Here is a 22,137-nt window from a genome sequence, read left to right on the forward strand (position 1 = left end):
AGGCCCTGCATGTCCCCAGGCACCCTCATTTGTTGACTTCTGTGATCGAAAAAGCCTTGGTTTCATGCATGTCAACATCAGAAGCCTCCTCCCTAAGTTTGTTTTACTCACTTGTTTAGCACACTCTGCCAACCCTGATGTCCTTGTCGTGTCTGAATCCTGGCTTAGGAAGGCCACCAAAAATTCGGAAATTTCCATACCCAACTATAACATTTTCCGGCAAGAAAGAACTGACAAAGGGGGAGGAGTTGCAGTCTCCTGCAGAGATAGTCTGCAAAGTAATGTCATACTTTCCAGGTCCATACCCAAAACAGTTCGAACTACTATTTTTAAAAACGACTCTCTCCTGAAATAAGTCTCTCACTGTTGCCGCCGGCTACCGACCCCCCTCAGCTCCCAGCTGTGCTCTGGACACCATTTGTGAATTGATTGCCCCCCATCTAGCTTAAGAGTTTGTTCTGTTAGGTGACCTAAACTGGGATATGCTTAACACCCCGTCAGTCCTACAATCTAAGCTAGATGCCCTCAATCTCACACAAATCATCAAGGAACCCACCAGGTACAACCCTAAATCTGTAAACAAGGGCACCCTCATAGACGTTATCCTGACCAACTGACCCTCCAAATACACCTCCGCTGTCTTCAACCAGGATCTCAGCGATCACTGCCTCATTGCCTGTATCTGCTACGGGTCCGCAGTCAAACAACCACACCTCATCACTGTCAAATGCTCCCTAAAACACTTCTGCGAGCAGGCCTTTCTAATCGACCTGGCCCAGGTTTCCTGGAAGGATATTGACCTCATCCCGTCAGTTGAGGATGCCTGGTCATTCTTTAAAAGTAACTTCCTCACCATCTTAGATAAGCATGCTCCGTTCAAAACATGCAGAACTAAGAACAGATATAGCCCTTGGTTCACTCCAGACCTGACTGCCCTCGACCAGCACAAAAACATCCTGTGGCGGACTGCAATAGTATCTAATAGTCCCCGCGATATGCAACTGTTCAGGGAAGTCAGGAACCAATACACACACTCAGTCAGGAAAGCAAAGGCCAGCTTTTTCTGTCATGTTTTGTCTTATATTGTCTTGTCATTTTGCTTTTCCTTCTGTTCGTTTTCCCCCTGCTGGTCTTTTTAGGTTCGTTCCCCTTTTTCTCTCTCCCTCCCTCTCTCTCTTCTCTCTATCGTTCCGTTCCTGCTCCCAGCTGTTCCTATTCCCCTAATCAATCATTTAGTCTTCCCACACCTGTTCCCTATCTTTTCCCCTGATTAGAGTCCCTATTTCTCCCCTTGTTTTCCGTTTCTGTCCTGTCGGATCCTTGTATATTGTTCACCGTGCTGTGTCTTTGTATCGCCCTGTCGTGTCGTGTTTCCCTCAGATGCCGCGTGGTGAGCAGGTGTCTGAGTCTGCTACGGTCAAGTGCCTTCCCGAGGCAACCTGCAGTTTATGATCGAGTCTCCAGTCTGTTCTCGTGATTACGAGTGGAATTGTTTTTTATGCTTTATTTACCGCTCCGATTTGTCTAGGAGTATTGCTATTTCCTTAAACTGGATTAAAGACTCTGTTTTCGCCAAGTCGCTTTTGGGTCCTCATTCACCTGCATAACATTTTCAAGCCGAAATTTGCATCCTGTAGCTCCAAAAAGTTCCGGGAAACTGTAAAGTCCATGGAGAACAAGAGCACCTCCTCCCAGCTGCCCACTGCACTGAGGCTAGGTAAAACTGTCACCACCGATAAATGCCTGATAATCGAAAACTTCAACAAGCATTTCTCAACGGCTGGCATGCCTTCCTCCTGGCTACTCCAACCTCGGCCAACAGCCCCCCCCGCAGCTACTCGCCCAAGCCTGCCCAGCTTCTCCCTTACCCAAATCCAGATAGCAGATGTTGCAAAACTTGGACCCGTACAAATCAGCTGGGCTTGACAATCTGGACCCTCTATTTCTGAAACTATCCGCCGCCATTGTCGCAACCCCTTTTACCAGCCTGTTCAACCTCTCTTTCATATCGTCCCAAGGATTGGAAATCTGCCACAGTCATCCCCCTCTTCAAAGGGGAGACACCCTGGACCCAAACTGTTACAGACCTATATCCATCCTGCCCTGCCTATCTAAGGTCTTTGAAAGCCAAGTCAACAAACACATCACTGACCATCTCGAATCCCACCGTACCTTCTCCGCTGTGCAATCTGGTTTCCGAGCCGGTCACAGGTGCACCTCAGCCACGCTCAAGGTACTAAACGATATCATAACCGCCGCCTTCATCGTCCTGGCCAAGGTTTTAGACTCTGTCAAACACATTATTCTTATCGGCAGACTCATCTTTGATATATACAGCCTCGGTTTTTCTAATGACTGCCTTGCCTGGTTCACCAACTACTTTTTCTCTGTATATATCAATGATGTTGCTCTTGCTGCGGGTGATTCCCTGATCCACCTCTACGCAGACAACACCATCCTGTATACTTCTGGCCCATCCTTGGACACTGTGCTATCTAACCTCCAAACGAGCTTCAATGCCATACAACACTCCTTCCGTGGCCTCCAACTGCACTTAAACACTAGTAAAACCAAATGCATGCTTTTCAACCGTTCGCTGCCTGCACCCTCACGCCCGACTAGCATCATCACCCTGGATGGTTCCGATCTAGAATATGTGGGCATCTATAAGTACCTAGGTGTCTGGCTAGACTGTAAACTCTCTTTCCATACTCATATCAAACATCTCCAATCTAAAATAACATCTAGAGTCGGCTTTCTATTCCGCAACAAAGCCTCCTTCACTCACACCGCCAAACTTACCCTAGTAAAACTGACTATCCTACCGATCCTCGACTTCGGCGATGTCATCTACAAAACAGCTTCCAATACTCTACTCAGCAAACTGGATACAGTTTATTACAGTGCCATCAGTTTTGTTACTAAAGCACCTTATACCACCCACCACTGCGACCTGTATGCTCTAGTCGGCTGGCCCTCGCTACATATTCGTCACCAGACCCACTGCCTCCGGGTCATCTACAAGTCCATGCTAGGTAAAGCTCCGCCTTATCTCAGTTCACTGGTCACGATGGCAACACCCACCCGTAGCACGCGCTCCAGCAGGTATATCTCACTGATCATCCCTAAAGCCAACACCCCATTTGGCCGCCTTTCCTTCCAGTTCTCTGCTGCCTGTGACTGGAACGAATTGCAAAAATCGCTGAAGTTGGAGACTTTTATCTCCCTCACCAACTTTAAACATCTGCTATCTGAGCAGCTAACTGATCGCTGCAGCTGTACATAGTCCATCGGTAAATAGCCCATCCAATTTACCTACATCATCCCCATACTGTTTTTATTTATTTACTTTTCTGCTCTTTTGCACACCAGTATCTCTACCTGCACATTACCATCTGATCATTTATCACTCCAGTGTTAATCTGCAAAATTGTAATTATTTGCCTACCTCCTCATGGCTTTTGCACACCATGTATATAGACTCTTTTTTTCTACTGTGTTATTGACTTGTTTATTGTTTACTCCATGGGTAACTCTGTGTTGTTGTCTGTTAACACTGCTATGCTTTATCTTGGCCAGGTCGCAGTTGTAAATGAGAACTTGTTCTCAACTAGTCTACCTGGTTAAATAAAGGTGAAATAGAAAAAAAAATGGACAACAGTGTTTGCACAACCATTGTGGCAACACTATAAGCGGGAGGTAGTGTCCAATGGTTGAGAAGGTATTGTGCCTTGAATTGTGGTCCAAAGGTTATTAGAGTTAATCCTAGGAGATTTTGTTGTGTGTGGAAGACTCTCCATTCTCTTCACATACTAGTAGAACTCATCAAAGTACATATATGCCTGTCCTCATGACCTCTGACATTCTGTTGCCAAAGCTGAATTAATTATATTATAGCTTCTGCATAAAATAAAAGCCTTCCTTTTCTTTGAAGTTTTGCACCTTTTATCACATTGGTTTTGTAAACATCATGAACTCATAAATACCACTACTAAATTAAATAAATTAAACCTCCCGATAAAGAACAATACATTTACTTACAATAAGGATTTCCTTACAAGAAGATACAGGAACAATTTTATGATTGTAGCATAGATAGATCTCACCTCATTACAATGGATTGGATTGAAGGTCTAGCCGGAATTGGTACAGGACAGTGAACGAATAGCAATTAATGCTGAGTGGTGTTGGGCCTTCTCACTTTCTTTTTAACAGTGTTGCTCATTGGAGTGTGAAAGCTAGGTTATGAGGCAGTATGAGCAGAAAGAAGGCAAAAAAGTCTTCGCAATCCCAGGTATAAGGAAAAATGAAATGTGTTGCTGTACTTTTAAAGCAGATTGAATTAACCACTGAGGTTTTAGTACTGTTTGCGAAGATTTAAGAGTTGGCTGATCAACGAGTATTGGGTTAAGTTGCTCTGAGGCTATTGAAATAAACATATTGAACTGGGCTTGTGTAACTAAAATGGCTGAGGTGTTGATGGAACAATCATGATGTGTCCATGGTCTGAGGTATTTTACCTAAATTGCTTCACCTGCAGCGACTCACTCCATCACCAAAGCTGCTTCCCATGAAGACTGTGCTATGATAGTGAAATACAGATAGCAGTTCATCTTTAAGTTTCCTATGATGTGGGTAAAGATTGATTTGAAAGATAACTGTATATATTTGTTGGTACGCCGTATTGAAATGTCTAAGGTTGTTGATAAGGGTTTCATTCATTTGGGTTCAGGTAACAATTTTTCAGTTGACCCTTTTCTATTTTGTTCTCTATTGCTCCTGTATTGTTCCTCAAGCAAGGGGGAGGCTGATGACATCAGAGGGCACCATCAGAATCCTTGAAAGTTTGCACTTGCTCTTTAACATATTTTTTACCCTTAAGTGTGTGTAAATTAGTGCATTTATACATGGGATATTGTTTTTCAACAGGAAAAGTAATTTAAAAAACTGGAATAGAGTAATACAGCCATATCAAAATGTGTGCTTACTACTCAAGGCATCTGTGAGGTTAATGGGGTAGAGCAGCAAAGTTAACCCTGCAAAATATATAACACACAGCTGTCAAATTGAGTAGGCATTGCACCATGTGTGTGATTTTTCACACAGATGTCCTTATATTAAACTTTTGATTTGGTATGTACTCTTAGCATTCCTTCCAATTAACCCATTGTGTAATCATTCCAGTAGTCATGCAGTGTAGATGTGCTATTGTTACTAAAAGCACCCCATTTGTTTTACTTTGAGTGTCCTTTTGATGGAAGTTTTGGGTCACTCTGCTGAATTGAGAATCATATTTTCTTCCAGGCTGACCGGTATGAATATACCTTCCCCTGTCATCAGCAGCAAGAACTGGTTACGGCTGCATTTCACATCAGACAGCAACCATCGGCGGAAAGGATTTAGTGCCCAGTACCAAGGTAAGGGGTCAGTGTCAGAGGGTTGGGATAGAACCCTTCCCATTGCAGGCAGTCGTCAGTGCAATTGGCAGTGAGTTCCTTCACATCACGTCACTTTTCACGCTCTGCCAGAGCTCTGCTAAACATGACATCTTGGCCTGACCTGGATTCTGCCAGCATACGGTTTGCAGGTGTATGCATAGTTATTTCTCTGGTTTCTGCCTGTTAAATGGAGTTTGACGAAGTGCAACATGACTTGAGGCCTTCCAGGTTTAGTCACTAAGTGTAGCCCCAGGTACTTCTGCCTAAAAGAGTTTGGATACGAAGCCCATTCTCATTAAAAATAGTTGGCAACTTTTTTCCCTCCCACATGAATTTTTGTCCCCTATTATTTAGCATTTGTGTTATATTGTCCGGTAAAATTACTATACTTCCACTTAATACCTGGCGAGGGGATGAAGTCATATGGAGAAAAGAATACTCACACTGAACCTATTTCAGATTTCTCAGGGTTTAATTGGCTTCCCTGCATGACATAATTACCAGATTAGATTCCGAGTCATATCGAAATCCAAATTGGCTTCTGTTGACACTAACGCAGGCTACTCATTCACTGCACTGCCTGCTGGGAACTGAGCCCAGTGGTGTTAGGTGAAAGTGTAGCCACCACTGTTCACAAGCTGGCCCTCCCTTGCCCTGCACAACAAAGAACTCCTCTGACTTGGATGATCTATAAAGACTAAATAATACAGACCCAATAATTGCGTGGTGGCCTGGGCACATTGGCACCATGCTGGCCCTCTGCAATCACCTGGAGGACAGCTTGACATCTCTGCTTGTGAATTTCTCCAGTAAACGCCAGCTTCAAAGTATATTTGGAGACGGGCGTGGGGGGGGGGTCCTTCTATAGCAAAATAATCTCACAGAATTGTTTGCATGTTGTGACACAGATTTTCTTTCAGCCTGAGCTCTTAGGGTGTTTTGCTAATTACATAATGGATTATGATGTGCACGACTTTCTCTCCCTAACAGTAAAAAAGGCAATTGAGCTGAAGTCCAGAGGGGTGAAACTGCTTCCAAGCAAAGACACAAACCACAAAAATGCTGTTTGTAAGTACTTTCTTATAAGCTGAGGTGCAGTTTTACAGACATCAGAATTGTAATCATCATAAAATCAAGCATATCTTAAAAGGGGGTGTCTTTCCCCAGGCAGTCCAAAACAGTGAAGAAATGTACACTTACGATAAGTTTTTAGGATTTGGTAGTTGTACCAGAGTCAAACAAATGAGTCTTTCTTACAAAGTTAAGTCAAGTTGATTGATCTTTCATCCTACTAAACTCCACCTACATTGGCATCTCTGGGACCAGAGTCTACTGGAGGGTTTTGGATAAGCCCTCTTTGTTTAAAAAACTCATGCCATCTGTATGTGTCCATTACTTAACAGTTACAGTGGCTTCAGAAATTATTCACACCCCTTGACTTTTCCCACATTTTGTTGTATTACCAAGTGGGATTAAAATGAATGAAATTACTCTGTAATATCAAAGCAGAAGAAAAACACTTTTAAAAATAGTATTATTGATGAATTAATGGAAAATAGAACACTAATATGTCTTGATTAGATTAGTATTCAACCCCCTGAGTCAATACATGCTAGAATCACCTTTGGCAGTGATGAGCTGTCTTTCTGGGTAAGTCCCTAAATGCTTTGCACACCTGGATTGTACAATTATTTGCCCATTATTCTTTCAAATTCATCAAGCTCTGGTTGTTGACCATTGTTAGACAGGCATTTTCATGTCTTGCCATAGATTTTCAAGCCAAATTAAATCAAATCTGTAACTAGGCCAATCAGGAACATCCAATGATGTATTGGTAAGCAACTCCTGTGTATATTTGTCCTTGTGTTTTAGGTTATTATCCTGCTGAAAGGTGAATTTGTCTCCCAGTGTCTGTTGGAAAGCAGACTTAACTAGTTTTTCCTTTAGGATTTTGCCTGTACTTAGCTCTTTCTATCCTAAAGTTCTTGCCGATGACAAGCATACCCATAACACGATGCAACTCATAACACCACCATTCTGTAAAATATGAAGAGTGGTACTCAGTGATGTGTTGTGTTGTATTTGCCCTAAACAGAAGGCTTTGTATTCAGAACAAAAAGTGCATTTCTTTGCCAATTTGCTATTAGTATTACTAAAATGCCTTATTACGAACTGGATGCATGTTTTGTAATATTTTTATTCTGTTTAGGCTTCTTTCTTTTCACTCTGTCATGTATGTTAGTATTGTGGAGTTAACTACAATGTTGTTGATCCATCCTTAGTTTTCTCCTATCACAGCCATTAAACTCTGTAACTGCTTTAAAATCACTGTTGGCCTCATGGCGAAATCCCTGAGTGGTTTACTTCCTCTCCGGCAACTGATTTAGGAAGGGCACCTATATCTTTGTAGTGACTGAGTGTATTGAAACACCATCCAAAGTGTAACATCAATAACTGCACCATGCTCAAAGGGATATTCATTACATTTACATTTAAGTCATTTAGCAGACGCTCTTATCCAGAGTGACTTACAAATTGGTGCATTCACCTTATGACATCCAGTGGAACAGTCACTTTACAATAGTGCATCTAAATCTTAAAGGGGGGGGGGGTGAGAGGGAATACTTATCCTATCCTAGGTATTCAATGTCTGCTTTCTTTTTCCTTATCTACCAAAACGTGCTCTTCTTTGCTAACCATAAAAAAACCTCCCTGGTCTTTGTTATTTGAATCCATGCTTGAAATTGACTGCTTGACTTTGGAACCTTACAGATAATTCTATGTGTGGGCTACAGGGATTGGGTATTCTTTAATACTAAACACCATTATTGCACACAGATTGTGAACATGCAACTTATTTTTACGTAACAAAAGGGTTTAATACTTATTGAATTAAGACATGACAGCTTTTCATTTTTTATTAATTTGTAAACATGTCTAAAAACACAATTCCACTTTGACATTATGGGGTGTTGTGCGTAGACTGTAACAGAACAAAATGTGGAAAAAGTCAATGGGTGTGAGTAGTTTCTCAAGTCAATGATCAATGTTAATATCGAATCATATTGCATGATTGCTATTCATTACCTAGGGGGTATACTATACGTGGAAATATCAATATGCCCCCTAACAGATTTTATTAGACAGATTTATTTTCTTATTTTATTTGTCTAGGCAGGTCAGTTAAAGAACACATTCTTATTTTCAATGACGGCCTAGGAACAGTGGGTTAAGTGCCTTGTTCAGGGGCAGATCGACAGATTTTTACCTTGTCAGCTCGGGGATTCAATCTTGCAACCTTTAAGTTACTAGTCCAACGCTCTAACCACTAGGCTACCTGCCACTCCAGATATACTAAATGATGTACTAAATCGACCCAGTCTGATGTATGCTGTCACAGGTCAGGGTTTCTTACCGGAGTGTACTACCTGTGGTTGCCACTGGAGGGCAGTATTGAGTTTCCTCTGGTATCCAGTTGACCCTGATTGGGCTTTTATTTATTTATTTATTTATTTTTATTTCACCTTTATTTAACCAGGTAGGCTAGTTGAGAACAAGTTCTCATTTGCAACTGCGACCTGGCCAAGATAAAGCATAGCAGTGTGAACAGACAACAGAGTTACACATGGAGTAAACAATTAACAAGTCAATAACACAGTAGAAAAAAAGGGGAGTCTATATACAATGTGTGCAAAGGGCAGGAGGAGTTAGGCGAATAATTACAATTTTGCAGATTAACACTGGAGTGATAAATGATCAGATGATCATGTACAGGTAGAGATATTGGTGTGCAAAAGAGCAGAAAAGTAAATAAATAAAAACTGTGGGGATGAGGTAGGTGAAAATGGGTGGGCAATTTACCAATAGACTATGTACAGCTGCAGCGATCGGTTAGCTGCTCAGATAGCTGATGTTTGAAGTTGGTGAGGGAGATAAAATTCTCCAACTTCAGCGATTTTTGCAATTCGTTCCAGTCACAGGCAGCAGAGTACTGGAACGAAAGGCGGCCGAATGAGGTGTTGGCTTTAGGAATGATCAGTGAGATACACCTGCTGGAGCGCGTGCTACGGATGGGTGTTGCCATCGTGACCAGTGAACTGAGATAAGGCGGAGCTTTACCTTGCATGGCCTTGTAGATGACCTGGAGCCAGTGGGTCTGGCGCCGAATATGTAGCGAGGGCCAGCCGACTAGAGCATACAAGTCGCAGTGGTGGGTGGTATAAGGTGCTTTAGTGACAAAACGGATGGCACTGTGATAAACTGCATCCAGTTTGCTGAGTAGAGTGTTGGAAGAAATTTTGTAGATGACATCGCCGAAGTCGAGGATCGGTAGGATAGTCAGTTTTACTAGGGTAAGCTTGGCAGCGTGAGTGAAGGAGGCTTTGTTGCGGAATAGAAAGCCGACTCTTGATTTGATTTTCAATTGGAGATGTTTGATATGAGTCTGGAAGGAGAGTTTGCAGTCTAGCCAGACACCTAGGTACTTATAGATGTCCACATATTCAAGGTCGGAACCATCCAGGGTGGTGATGCTAGTCGGGCATGCGGGTGCAGGCAGCGATCGGTTGAAAAGCATGCATTTGGTTTTACTAGCGTTTAAGAGCAGTTGGAGGCCACGGAAGGAGTATTGTATGGCATTGAAGCTCGTTTGGAGGTTAGATAGCACAGTGTCCAATGACGGGCCGAAAGTATATAGAATGGTGTCGTATATAGAATGTCGAGTTAGGGTTGTACCTGGTGGGTTCCTTGATGATTTGTGTGAGATTGAGGGCATCTAGCTTAGATTGTATGACTGCCGGGGTGTTAAGCATATCCCAGTTTAGGTCACCTAACAGAACAAACTCTGAAGCTAGATGGGGGGCAATCAATTCACAAATGGTGTTCAGGGCACAGCTGGGAGCTGAGGGGGGTCGGTAGCAGGCGGCAACAGTGAGAGACTTATTTCTAATTTTCAAAATTAGTAGTTCGAACTGTTTGGGTATGGACCTGGAAAGTATGACATTACTTTGCAGGCCATCTCTGCAGTAGACTGCAACTCCTCCCCCTTTGGCAGTTCTATCTTGACGGAAGATGTTATAGTTGGGTATGGAAATCTCTGAATTTTTGGTGGCCTTCCTGAGCCAGGATTCAGACACGACAAGGACATCAGGGTTAGCAGAGTGTGCTAAAGCAGTGAGTAAAACAAACTTAGGGAGGAGGCTTCTGATGTTGATATGCATGAAACCAAGGCTTTTTCGATCACAGAAGTCAACAAATGAGGGTGCCTGGGGACATGCAGGGCCTGGGTTTACCTCCACATCACCAGCGGAACAGAGAAGGAGTAGTATGAGGGTGCGGCTAAAGGCTTTCAAAACTGGTCGCCTTGAGCGTTGGGGACAGAGGATAAGAGGAGCAGGTTTCTGGGCATGGTAGAATATATTCAGGGCATAATGCGCAGACAGGGGTATAGTGGGGTGTGGGTACAGCGGAGGTAAGCCCAGGCACTGGGTGATGATGAGAGAGGTTGTATCTCTGGACATGCTGGTTGTAATGGGTGAGGTCACCGCATGTGTGGGAGGTGGGACAAAGGAGGTATCAGGGGTATGAGGAGTGGGACTAGGGGCTCCATTGTGAACTAAAACAATAACTAACCTGAGCAACAGTATACAAGGCATATTGACATTTGAGAGAGACATACAGCGAGGCATACAGTAATCACAGGTGTTGAATTGGGAAAGCTAGCTAAAACAGTAGGTGAGACAACAGCTAATCAGCTAGCACAACAACAGCAGGTAAAATGGCGTTGACTAGGCAATGGGGCCGACAAATAAAACAAACAAGCAGAATGGAGTACCGTGATTAATGGACAGTCCAGCGTGCAACAGCTGTGTAGCCAAGTGATCAGTGTCCAGGGGGCAGCGGTGGATGGAGCAGGGGAGCTGGACTGGCGAGTGTTATCCAGGTTAAAAAACTAACAATGACTAAATAGCTTGTAGCTATTTAGCTGGTTAGCTTCTGGAGGTTCTTGAGTGTGTTCTAAAAATTAAAAATAATAGCGATTCCGTATCACATTGGGTGAGGCAGGATTCCAGAAGGTATAAACATTTTTTTTTTTTTAATCGGGAAGAGATAGAAAGTACATATGGGCCACTGAGTGTTTGGGACGCGGCGATGCAGACGGTTAGCAGGCCTGTGCTAACAAGCTAACAGTTAGCAGGCCGGGGTAAACAAGGTAGCAGTTAGCGGACCTGGGCTAAACAAGCTAGCAGATAGCAGGCCGAATTACCAAGCAAGGAGATAGCAAGGGCTAGAGAGTTATCCTTTGGGGGACTTCGCGATTGGGTGAGTCTGTTTATTCCTCTTCATGCGGTGACATCGATAGACCGGTCGTGGGTTGCGGTTTAGCTTGATAGCTAGTTGTGAAGATCCAGCTGAAAAATGTTCCGTTTGCGGTGGGAATCCGGGGATAAAAAATAAATAGGTCCGTTATGCTCTGGTTAGCGTTGCGTTGTTCGAACTGGCGAGAGCTTTCCTAGCTAAAGGTTAGCTGATGACCGGTTAGCTGGCTAGCTTCAGTTGATGGGTCCCGGTTCCGAAGTAAATATAAATACTTTAGGAAAAAGTAGCTATATTGGGTGAGGCGGGTTTCAGGAGAGTATTTGGAAGCTTAGGTTTAGCAAAATGTTTTTAAAGATATGCGAAGAAAAATATGTAAAACGAAAAAGAGATGATATATACAGGGGACACGATACGACAGGACGACCTACTGCTATGCCATCTTGGATTCCAACCGCTTCCAACCGGCTTATTGGGATCACCTACTGGATGACTATTTAGGTTCCTCTGTGGACTGGGCCAGTTGCTCAGGTCTCATGTTTTATGTTCTTGTGTGCCCTTGCTTTGTTATGAAGACCTTAACCTGTTGGGGACACCCGTTCCCAGCTGGGACCTCCACCCCCCCACCCTCAGCTGGAATGTGGCGCATGGAACGCAAAAATATTCCTAAAAATATTTAACCTCCACACATTAACAAGTCCAATAGCTCAAATGAAAGATAAACAAGTTGTTTATCTACCCAGCAAGTCAGATTTCTAAAATGTTTTACGGCGAAAACATAGCACATATTTATGTCAAACCACCACCGCAGACATAGCTCATTTGCATAGCCAAGTAGGAAAAAATATGCAATCAACAAACGCAGGATTAAAAGAAAAATCATTCCACTAACCTTTTGAAATCTTCAACAGATGACAGTAATATAACATGTTACACAGTACATTCATTTTTTTTCAATAATCTGCAATATATATCCATAAATCTCTGTTTACAATGACGCATCGTTCAAAAAATGCTACTGAAATGACGATAGCTCCGGCAGATAACGTCAGCTAACAAGGAATACACATCATAAACTTTGACTAAATATGCATGTTCTACATATGTATAGGAAGATACACTTCTTCTAAATGCAATCGCTGTGTTACATTTATTTTTAAAATAACAGGTTGCGTTCACTAGGCTATACTAGGAGTCGGCGCTCCAAAAGTAGCATTCTGGCTCCTCTATCTTGGAGTCCACAGAAACCCAAATTTACCACATAAATATTCCCTTACCTTTGCTGTTCTTCCATCAGAAGACCTGGAAGGGATTATACTTACCAAAACAGCGTTTAGTTTTCAAGTCTGCGTCTTTCGGTTCTCAAAAACTACACATTTCGGTCGAAATGTAGCCAAAAGTCAAGTGGATGCGCACCAAAACGTCGAACTTACATATTATATGTCGAGTAAACTTGTCAAACAAACTTCATAATCAAGCTTTAACATGTTATGTCATAAGGTGAATGCACCAATTTGTAAGTCGCTCTGGATAAGAGCGTCTGCTAAATTACTTAAATGTAAAATGTAATAAAGGTGTACAGCTATCGTGAGGACGAACAGAAACACAGGCACCGTTCAATCGATCTTGGAAAAAAGACAGGACTTGACCAGAGCGGGCATAAAAGTGACCTGTTTTTTCGCGTGACCGAGAGCTTTCGGCACGCTCAAACTCTCGTGAGCGTGCGATTCTCACAATGAGAAGCCCCATTGAAAGCGGGGATCGCGCTGAACACGTAGGAACTGTTCCCAGAGCTGTAACTGTTGGGACAACTTTTATCATGACAAGAGATAGTTTGGGAGAATGCATGCCCTGACAGTTCTGCTTTACATAGAGACACAATTTAAACGGTTTTAGAAGCTTTAGAGTGTTTTCTATTCGATAATATTTTTTATATGCATATATTAGCAACTTTTGACAAAAATTTATCCTGTTTAATAAGGGCACCAAATTCCTCCAGTAGGGGCAGTAAGTGGCCCTAGCAATGACAGGTTAAGTAAATATTCTGGATTTACCCTTACCTCTGCCTGCTGTGTTTCTCTGCACCTGTGTCCAAGTTCGTACTTGCACTATTTTCACTAGTCATTAGACCTGAGCCTCAAAATGGGCTCAGCAGAGATTTCTCTGTCGTCCGAGGGACACTCCGAGCTCCATCACTTACGTTCGGGTCTCATTCACCATGGAACAGTGATTGGTCGCAATGAGGCGTGGCTGAGGACTATGTCAGAGGATTTAGGAACTCTTGTGTTCACTCTGCAGACGGGACAGATGGGAGCAACTACTGCTGCTGCACCTGTGGCAGTTTCTAACCCTCCACTTCCTACCAGCACCACATCTCCCTCTCCTTGGGAGCCTCATCTCCCAGCACCAGAGCGCTATGAGGGGTATCCTGGGAGGTGTCATGGGTTCCTGCTAACAATGTTCACTGGTCTTTGAACTGCAGGCATCAATGTTTCCCACCAAGCATGGCATATGTCATCTCCTTGCTCTCAGGACGGGCTCTGGCCTGGGCTACTGCCATCTAGGAGCAGCAATCAGACATTTGTTTCAATTAGCAAAGCTTCACCCAGGAGATGAGGATGGTTTTTGATCACCCCATAAGTGGCAGAAATGCTGCTCAAAGACTCATTGCGCTTCGGCAGGGCAGCCGGAGCGTAGCTGATTACACCATTGACTTTCGGACGCTCGCCACTGAGAGCTGTTGGAATATAGAGGCATTTCACTCAGTCCTTCTGAATGGACTCAGTGAGGTTCTCAAGAATGAACTGGCTTCCCGGGACAACTCTTACACTCTTGGGTAGCTTATCGTTCTGGCCATCTGGATTGACAACCGGCTTTGGGAACGTCGTCATGAGAGGAAGGAGGGGTCCGAGTTGGTTCCAGTGTTTCGGGCCCTGCTGATGGAGTCGACTCTTCATTTGTTTCACTGCTGTATGATGGGATTGCTTGTCCTGCACCCCGTCAGGGTTCTCAAATTGACTATGGTTCTCCTTCATATCGTTACCCCCTTCCTCTTATGTCATCAGCTTTTGAGAGACTCCACGGAGCTACGGTTTTCTCTAATTGGATTTACGGAACGTGTAAAATCTGGTGCACATCTGACAGGGAGATGAATGGAAGACAGCGTTCAACACTCCTTATGGATATTATGAGTATCGGGTCATGCCGTTTGGACTTACTAATGCTCCAGCCGTTTTCCAGGTCCTGGTCAATGATGTGCTGCTCATCTTCCTTCACCTGTTCGTGTTTGTGCACCTGGATGACATCCTCATCTTCATGGTTGAACATGTCCAACATGTCCGCCAGGTCCTTCAAAGACTCCTCGCTCATCACTTGTTCGTGAAGGCCGAAGAGTGTGAGTTTCACGTTCCTCAGATCTCCTTCCTGGGGTACATCGTGTCTCAGGCCTGTGTACTGATGGACTCCCAAAAGGTAGGAGCGGTGGTCAATTGGCCGCGACCCAGCACGGTCAAGCAAGTTCAGCGTTTTTGGGGTTTTGTTCATTTCTATCAGAGATTTGTGAGAAACTTCAGTGCTGTGACGGCGCCATTGACAACGCTCATCAAGGGCTTGGCTGGGCATGTATGTTGAGAAGGCATTCCAGGACCTGAAACATTGGTTTTCTTCTGTACCCATTCTCATTCATGCGGAACCTTCTCTCCCCTCGTGGTAGAGGTGGATGCCACTGACGTTGGCATGGGGGCAGTTCTGGCGCAACGCTCGGTGAAATACCAAAAGCTCCATCCCTGTGTCTTCCTCTCCAGGCATCTCACTCCAGCGGAGAGGAACTATGATGTCGGCAATCGGGAGCTTCTTACGCTCATATCCCTTCATGGGTTGGACTGACCACAAGAACCTGGCCTACCTCCAGGAGGCTAAACGCCTCAACCCCGACAGGCTCGTTGGGATTTCTTCTTCACTCAGTTCAGATTCACGTTATCTTACTGTCTGGGGTCTAAGAACGTCAAGTCGGGTGCCCTTTCTCACCAGTTCCCTAGCTCCAGTGAGGATCGGCCGCTTAAATCCATCATCCCCTGGTCGCTCCTCCACGCGCCGGTGTCCTTGGGTATAGAGACTGTAGTGAGGTAAGCGCAAGGTAGGGAGGCAGTTCCAGACGGCTGTCCACCTAAAATACTTTTTGTTCCTCTTGGGGCACTGTCCAAGGTACTTCAGTGGGCTCACTCATCGCATCTCACCTCTCATCCGGGAGGGCAGAAAACGCTAGAGTTTTTGAGGAGGAAGTTTTGGTAGGCAGACACTCTGACCTTTGTGGCAGCCTGTCCAACATGCGCCGGGAACAAGACTCTTTGTCAGCAGCCTCTGGGGCTTCTTTATCCACTGCCAACACCTTCTCGACCCTGGTCCCATCTCTCTATGGATTTCATCACGTGCCTTCCATCCTCAGAGGGACACGGTCATCCTGGTTATTGTGGAGCGCTTTCCTTAACCTGGGTGGAGTATGCACACCACACTCTCCAGTGTTCCTCCACTGGCCTGTCACCATTCCAGGTGTTGTACGGTTACCAGCCCCCCCTGTTTCCAGATCAGGAGATTGAAGTGACAGTTCCTTCCGCTCAACGCCTTATCTCTCGTTGTTGCTGGACCTGGGAGAGGCCTCGGTCAGCGCTCCTGAGGTCCTCAGCTCAAGTTCAACGACAGGCCAACCGTCATCGCAGCCTGAGTTAAGATAAGGGTTTCTTCCTGGAGTGTACTACCTGTGGTTGCCACTGGAGAGCACCCTTGGATTTCCTTTAGTATCCAGGTGACCTTGATTGGGCTTATTGGGATCACCTACTTGATGACTATTTAGGTTCCTCTGTGGACTAGGCCAGTTGCTCAGGTTTTGTTCAGTTTTCTAGTGTGCCCTTGCTTTGTTGTTTTGCTATGAAGACCTTAGTAAATATTCTGGATTTACCCTTACCTCTGCCTGCTGTGTTTCTCTGCACCTGGGTCCAAGTTCGTACTAGCACTATTGTCACATATGCATGGTGATCAGGTAGTTTCTGATGTGTTTATGGATATGTACAGTACATGCACATGCAATCTCTTTGACCTGATGAATGACCACCTTGGATTGAAACGCTGTTACAAGAAAGCCAGTGATTTAAAAAAAAATCACACTGGGTGTTGGACCAAAATGTATTTCAGACCTTGCTAGTAACACTGTTCTGAGTATCCAGGGAAGAAATGTAATAATAATAATATATAATAATAATATATGCCATTTAGCGGACGCCTTTATCCAAAGCGACTTATAGTCATGTGTGCATACATTCTACGTATGGGTGGTCCCGGGAATCGAACCCACTACCCTGGCGTTACAAGCGCCATGCTCTACCAACTGAGCTACAGAGAATGTCTCCATATAATTGAGGTCATAGTATTTGTTTTTCATATTTATTTATCCAAAAGTGGTAAAATGTTTGATTATCAGTTGGACATTACCACTATGAGTATCACACTATGAGTATCACACATAATTATGTGCGTAATTAATTAAGATTTTCATTTTCACACATATCCACACACATACAAACCATTATCCAACAAGCAGTGTTTGCTTGGCGTTAATGTTTGCCCAATTTCCATAATGTGTTTTCCAAAAGATGCCCTTGATGCTATCTATAATAGTATGGGGAAAAACAATCCCCTGGTGAACACCACATTAAATTGTATTAGTAATGTGCGCCATGCTAAGCTTCACAAAGCATGTTCTATTGCAATTACTGTTACTAAATGGCTGATTTTTCAAAAGTGAGGCACCATGCGCAATCTGGAATTTGAATCTCAGGTATATGGTGATATTAGGTCCTGGATGGATAAACAAATAGCAATTATGAAAACACAATTTTGTGACGCTGGTGTAAGGCAACCTTGTCAACAATGCAACATAATGCAGTGCATGGAAAAAGTCATCTTTATATACTTGAATAGTATCAACAAGCACAGACAATTATTAACAAAGTTTGTAACTCTTAACGGCCTTTAAAGCGTCCTAAATTCAGCAAAGGAAAACGTATTTGGTCATTCATACACAGGGTTATGCATATTATCACCATCACCAGACTCTTTTAGATGAGGGATTAAGCTCAGGTCCTGACTCACTCTGGTCATTAAAGATCCCATGGTGCTCATTCAAGGAGAAGAGGTGTCAAATTATGGGTTCTGGCCAAATCCCGGATGTATAGACAGCCTACTCGTAATATCTTCCAAGACGTCTAATTACTGCAGCTACATTTCAATGATTCTTATCTGCATTGAAATGGACAATTTTGTTGGTAAATTTTGTTGATGGCTGGAAAGATGACTGACATCCATCACCAAGGTTGTTTCTTCACATTTTTCACTGGATGAAAATTCCACCTATCTTTATGTGGAGCCTGTGTTTACCATCAAGTGTCGAATAAACTGTGAGAATACAATAGAGTGTGGGAATTCATTACCCTTTCTTTGGTTTGGTTTGCACAGATTGATTGCATGTGGGATGAAAGAGTTCTTTGTTCTATTGCACTTAACCTTAGGTAGTATAAAACTACAGCACGAAGGAGGAAATTATAATTCTATATTCAAGCTGCAATGGTCACTATCTAAAGTTGTCTTGGCTTTACCTAGAACTTGCTAGGTAAATATTTCTGAGATACATCTGTTGTACAGTATTCTGATGACCTTACTGAATAGCATCACAATCTATTCATTCTGTTCCAAATATTTATTTTCACTTCAAATTCCCAAACTAGGCAGCCATGCAAAAGGTTACAAGAGATTTTGAAAATCTATAAAATAGAGTCACTGTAGTTCTATTTACAATGAAATAATATGAATGGAATAAATAAAACTTTTCTCAAATTAAATTATTTTACAAATTGGTATCTATGTTTGGAGCAAATTTCAGTTTGTTATCGTTAACAGTACTCAAATATGTGTCTTAACGAAGTCATCCGTGGATCTTTAATGATAGTAGTCATTAAAGATGGAGTGGAAAGTTTACCTTTCGCAGCAGAAGTGAGCTATGTGAGCTCATCATTCACTATAATAGTAGTCTAGAGAAGTCGAACTGTGGAGGCTATGAGAGGGAACAGAAACTTTCAGTTGTAGTTCTCCCTGCTAAAAATTCCCTGCAAAAAAACAGCTGACAAACTAAAATATCTTTGTTAAATTAGTATGAAATTGAAGTCATGATCCTTTTAATTTTCAAACCATAGTCCTAACACAAAAATGTGGAGTAGGATGATCATTGTGCAGAACAGGAAACAGATATGTTAGTACAAAATTCACATCTGTAAGCTGGACATAAGCTTTGATCGCAGGGTGTAACTTTACAAACTGATATCAGCAATAAACAGAGATGACATTTGAAGTCAGCATCAAACAGAAAGACGTTTATCAAAAGGGGTAGCACTGGCTGTCCATGCTGCCAAATCCATGAACACATTCTCTGACCTTGGCTTGAAATGAACATATTAGCATTATAAATTATTACATTGGATTTCATGGAACAAGGTTAATATGTTCTCAAATACTCTGAATGTAACCTCCAATATGCCATTTCACATGTAGCATGTTGATCTTTCAAAGAAAATAATTGTAACTTAAACCAATACCATACTGTATATTGAGCGTTCACTCATGGAAATGGTTATGAAAGGATGCTGTAGTCTGGGATTACTATGCAGTACATCAAAGGGAATGGGGGGGCCCAGCTTTTTGCACCAGTTTTTTTTCAACAGAGTGAGATAAAATTGTGTGTAACCTGATTTAATGTGATTTGGGGGCAGTAAACCATCTGATATTATGTGACAGAATGATGCAGAAATTAAGGTGAGAACACCAACACACATTGGCACAGGAATGGTAGATTTGGATGTGCTATGGAGCGGAGCCATCCCATGATTTTTCATGTTTACCACTTGGGTTGCAAAGCTACCGGTAATTTACCAATGTTACTGGATTTTTTGGTAATTCACATGTAGTCTATGGCAATCTGTGATTCCTTTGGTAATTTATACTTGAATAACTTGTATTTCATATTCATATATAGCATTCATTTTTTATATGTGTGTCCATACTGTCCATGGGTTTCTAGTGGATAGATGATATGGTTCAAGAGAAAATAGCCTAATTAGTGAAAATAATTGCATTATTTCCAATTAACTCTGCAACACTTCCAAATGTTTAGTTTTTTCACAACTGTCACCAGTTTGGCAATAAAACATTTCCAACAAAGACATATTTACATAGTAAAATCAATACAAATGTGTACAAAAATATTATGGATATTTCATGCAGAAACCCTCATATTAAACACTTATTCACTATATATATGGTTTATATTTAGGATAATTTTTTACAGGTTTATCATTCAATTTTTATTTTCAAATAATATTTTCTTAAATTATTTTATACACTCACAAGACCGTTTATTAAGTACACCCATCTAGTACTGGATCGGACGCCCCTTTTCCTCTAGAACAGCCTGAATTCTTCGGGGCGTGGATACTACAAGTCAGAAACGATTCACAGGGATGTTATTCCATTATGCCGCAATGGCATCATGCAGCGGTACACCACCGCCACCAGCCTGTACTGTTGACACCAGGCAGGGTGGGTCCATGGATTCATGCTGCTTACGCCAAATCATGACTCTGCCATCAGCATGACAATTCATCGGACCAGGCAACGTTTTTCCACTCCTCAATTCTTACTTTTAGCTCAAAGGAGGGGAACCCAGTGCAATAGCCCATCCATGACAAAGATCGACGAGTTGTGTGTTCCGAGATGACGTTTTGCACACACGTTTCGACCTCTCTCATCAATGAGCTGTTTTTGCCTAAAGGACTGCCACTGACTTGATGTTTTTTGTTTATTGCACCATTCTCGGGAAACCTTAGACATTGTCGTGCGTGAAAAGCCCAGGAGGGAGGACATTTCTGGGGTACTGGATCCGACGTCCCTGGTCCTGAAGATCATACCAAGCTCAAAGTCACTTAGCCCACTCGTTATGCCCATTCTAACATTCAATCGAACAGTAACTGAATGCCTCGATGCTGGTCTGCCTGCTTTATATAGCAAGCCATGGCCACATTACTCACTGTATGTAGGATTGATCCATTTTCATGAACAGTGTGGTGTACCTAATAAACTGTCTGGGTGAGTGTATATTTTACATGTGATAAGGCAACACATAGGGCCAGAGATAATTACAGACACCTGTGATGTTATGAAGTACCCAAAACGGCCACTAGATATTATCTGGTAAAATTCCATATATTCATTGAAAGTTATAAACCAGCCGAGCTGGTTAGGCAGTTTTCATGTTATCCAGAACGTTGGTGACTGTGCTCAACGGGTGTTGAGCGCTCGTAAATTCATTATTGTTCGCCCTGGTACACTCAAACAAGAGTGCTTGAAATCGAAGTAGATAGCCAGAACGAATTTACAAAGCACCCGAATGTCCATTGAGAACGCACACCGATGATACCATTTAGCTAAGCCAGGAATGACGGGAATAATCAAGTCAATAAACGTTAGGTAGTTAGATAGCTTATAGTTAATATACTGGTAAGTTTGATCTATAAGTAGCCAACTAACGTTAGGTAGCGAGCTAACATACCGGTACATACTGCTGTGATGATATGCTAAGTGGTTCGTAAGGACAGCGTAGCTAACAAATTGTCAGCCAACATAACGGGTAAGGTAACTTATTTGAAAAGTCATTACTCTATTACATTGATCAACATTTTTTAACATTTGTCATAATTATTCAAAGCAATGAATTTGTATCTGCTCTCGTTCTACTTTGGTTTCATATTGTCCATTTCCTGAACAATTGCTTTATGGGCCCTAAATTATGGAAATAACATCAATTTCAAGTTCATTAACATCCGGGAACATTTGGCATACTAACGATATCCATACTATGACCAATAAGCATGCTATATACTCAATTCACATCACAAATAGTACAGTAAGTGCGGTTAGTATGAGTATTCAAACACAGTGTTGGTTGTTTTTCTAGTGTACTGTGATCCTGCGGCTACTGTTTCTCAGTAAAGTATTTATGTTTATCCTTTCTCGTCTGGTCTCTTCTCGGCACCTGGGTCCAACCTCACCACGTCACAAATACATATTTCATATCTGAATGCAACCCATACAAATGTTATGATGAAACATTGTACAGGCTGTTGTATTTCTATAGCTGTTGACTCACCTGTTCAGTTATTTCACTTGAAACAAAGCTTATAAACCAGTTCGATGTAATATAAAAATATATTGTTCCTTTAACAACCATTATTCTGTAAATTGTATGACAAATTTCTTACTTTTCACTTACATTTTGCTTACATAC

At 42.5% G+C, this 22,137-nt stretch overlaps 1 protein-coding gene across 1 annotated transcript in view; it reads left to right on the top strand.

Annotated features, from left to right (window-relative positions):
• LOC124038747 (CUB and sushi domain-containing protein 1-like) overlaps positions 1–22,137 on the top strand; it is a 374,488-nt gene that overhangs the window by 160,330 nt on the left and 192,021 nt on the right. The window contains 2 exon segments of the mRNA XM_046354821.1: positions 5,305–5,417; positions 6,429–6,506. Coding sequence (XP_046210777.1) covers positions 5,305–5,417; positions 6,429–6,506 — 191 coding nt within the window.

The sequence above is a fragment of the Oncorhynchus gorbuscha genome, linkage group LG06 (genome assembly GCF_021184085.1).
Source record: "Oncorhynchus gorbuscha isolate QuinsamMale2020 ecotype Even-year linkage group LG06, OgorEven_v1.0, whole genome shotgun sequence".
Classification (NCBI taxonomy): domain Eukaryota; kingdom Metazoa; phylum Chordata; class Actinopteri; order Salmoniformes; family Salmonidae; genus Oncorhynchus; species Oncorhynchus gorbuscha.